Below are 3,073 nucleotides of genomic sequence, written 5' to 3'. Positions count from 1 at the left end.
TTTGTTTTTGGTACATCTAATTGTTAGTAATATGCACTACATACAATGTTGCAGTACATAATTTGCTGATGTCATCATTCTCAGATGTTCACTCGCAGATGTTCAATGTTATGATTTACTGTTCAAAACACTGCCATATAGTAGGGTATGGCCCGGTCTACAATGAAGTTGGTGTTGGTGTCGGGAGTCATAACAGATAGAAAGATGGGCAATGTCCAACCCTAACAACAGAGGCAATTGAGCTGTGCATGCACCCCACAACTGTTACCACTCAAATTTCATTGCTACAACACTGATGCCGACTTCACTGTAGATCAGGCCTATGTTGTTGTTGTTATTTGCCATCGAGTTGGACCCGACTCATAGCGACCCCTCCTTGGGTTTCCGAGGTGGTATCACTATGGAAATAGATTGCCCAACCTTCCTTCCAAGGAGTGGCAGGTGGGTTTGAGCCACCAGCCTTCTGATTAGCAGTCAAGTGCCTTAGGCACTACGCTACCAGAGCTCCCAGACCAGGCCTATAGCATGATCTTATTCATTGTTTCATACCATCAGAAGCATCAGCTATTAATGTGAACCTGAGTTGTTCTAGTTTCTCACATTGTAATACCTGCACTGCTTATACCCCCAAAAATATGTCTAGCAAAAAAATTCATGCTACTATAAATTCTAATCCCATAAAGAAAGGTGAGGAAGACTCTAGACATGGCTTTAAAGACGAAGATCATTAAGGCCTATGATAATAGAAAGAAATTTGGTGAACTAGCATGTGAGGAAGGGATGTCTCATTTGACCATTTTGAAAATCATTAAACATGGATAAAGCTTGGATTTTGGAGGCTGTTAAAGAGTGATTGGCATAAAATAGATATTTTTAAAAAAGAAGAGGCAAAAGACAATCCATGAAATGGAGAAGCTGTTGATGATTTGGGTAGAAGACCAGATCCAGAAGAGTACCTATGAGTTTACTGATGATTCAAATGAAAGCACACAGCCTTTTTAAAAGCCAGAAGGAGCAGCAAGGAGAATACTACCATGAGTACTTTAATGCCAGCAAGTTCTGGTTTCATTGCTTCAAATGCAGATTTGCTCATACAACATGTGTATAACTGAAGAAGCAGGAAGCTCAGGTGTTGACACTGCCAAAAAATTCAAGGATAGGCTAGACAAGATAATACAAGATAAGGATATCTGCCAGAGCAGATTATGTAATATTTTCACCCTTTAAAGACGGTGGCATAGTGCCTAAGGCATTTGACTGCTAACCAGAAGGCTGGAGGTTCAAACCCACCAGCTACTCCTTGGAAAGAAGATTGGGCAATCTACTTCTGTAGTAATACCACCTAAGAAATCCAAGGAAGCGTTGCTATGAGTTGGCTACGACTTGATGGCATTAAGTTTGTTTTTGGTTTTTAAAGGCAAAGAAAAGATTTATAAAAATACTGACAATAAAAGACAATAATAATTAAAACAAAAATAATGAGGTATTTAACTTATGTCAGAACTGACTTATACCTGAGTTATCAGAACAGAATTCTGTCATAAGTCGAGGAGTACCTAACATTTTATTTTTTCATCTTGTTGCCTGACCTACAGATCTTGGACTTGCCAGACCCCACAATCACCACCACCTGGCCCCCCACTGCCATTGAGTTAGATCCGACTCATAGAGACCCCTCCCTGGGTTTCCGAGGCAGTATCCCTGTGGAAGTAGATTGCCCAAACTTCCTTCTGAGGAGTGGCTGGTGGGTTTGAACTGTCAACCTTCTGGTTAGCAGTCAAGTGCCTTAGGTACTATGCCACCAGAGTCCCACAATTGCATGAGTCAATTCCTTGAAGTAAATCTCTATCTCTCTCTATATCATGGGTTCTATTTCTCTAGAGAACCCTAAGCCAAATCAAAACCAAAAAACTCACTGCCATTGAGTTGATTCTGACTCATAGTGACTCCCTTTGGGTTTCCAAGGCAGTAATCTTTACAGAAGTAGATTGCCCAGTCTTCTTTGCACAGAGTGGCTGGTGTGTTCAACCTGCCAGCCTTCTGGTTAGCAGTCAAATGCCTTAGGAACTATGCCACCAGAGCTCCTTCCTAAGACAAATATATGTATAGAAAAGTACGATAATCACAGGTGCCCAGCTTGATGGATTATTACAGAGTAAACACAGCTGTGTAATCACTGTCCAGGTCAAGAGATAGAATTCTATCAGAAGCCCAGAAGATCCTCATTTTTCCTTTTTCCTTTTGGACCTCAATGTGTAGAGATTTGAGTTAATCATACTCTCCTGCAAATAGCCCTCTATCACTATTGGTTTGCTAGGACACTCACTTACTTTGTTTTTTCATTTACTTATTTATTAATTCCTTTTGTTCTCAGCCTCCATTCTTGTTTCCTTCTACATAGACATCCATTTTAATGTTTGTATCCTTTTGTTTGCAAATATTTTTATAATGTGTGTTGTTTTCTTGTCTACAAGTGATTTTTTAAAAGCCTTTTATTATAGGGAATTTTGAAACCCAAAAGGAATAGAAGAGTATTATGAACCTCCTGTGCCATCACCCAGCCATAATTATCATCAACTCATAGCCAATCCTGCCCTGTCTACATCTTCCCATATCCCTTCTCCCAGAAAGTGGATCATATCACTCATGAATATTTCAGCGTGTCTCAGCAAGTTCACATAACCACAATGACCTTATTAATACCTTAATAATAGCAATATAAATATCATCAAACATCTAGTGTTCAAATTTCTGATCCTCGAATGAGTGTTATTTCTTTCTACAGTTGGTTTATTGGATTCAAGATTCAACTAAGGCCCATACATAGCTATTGGTTGATATTGCCTTTAAGGCTCTTCTCTCTCAATTACAGTAAGTAGTCCTTGAGTCTCATGATGAACTGCACTTACAACTGTCTTTTTTTCTTCTTCTTCCTTTTATTTTATACATCTTATCATTGTTGTTGTTGTTATGTGCCGTCGAGTCGGACCCGACTCATAGCGACCCCTCCTTGAGTTTCCAAGGCAGTATCACTATGGAAGTAGATTGCCCCATCTTCCTTCCGAGGAGTGGC

At 39.7% G+C, this 3,073-nt stretch overlaps 1 protein-coding gene across 1 annotated transcript in view; it reads left to right on the top strand.

Annotated features, from left to right (window-relative positions):
* The first annotated feature begins 705 nt into the window (after nt 1-705).
* LOC122150699 overlaps nt 706-3,073 on the top strand; it is a 19,894-nt gene continuing 17,526 nt past the window's right edge. The window contains 1 exon segment of the mRNA XM_042781964.1: nt 706-769. Coding sequence (XP_042637898.1) covers nt 706-769 — 64 coding nt within the window.

Source organism: Orycteropus afer, unplaced genomic scaffold (assembly GCF_000298275.1).
Source record: "Orycteropus afer afer isolate SDZICR_OR568_19922 unplaced genomic scaffold, OryAfe1.0 scaffold00207, whole genome shotgun sequence".
Lineage (NCBI taxonomy): Eukaryota > Metazoa > Chordata > Mammalia > Tubulidentata > Orycteropodidae > Orycteropus > Orycteropus afer.
The sequence above is the reverse complement of the archived record's forward strand: the minus strand, read 5'-3'. Positions and strand labels throughout refer to the sequence as shown.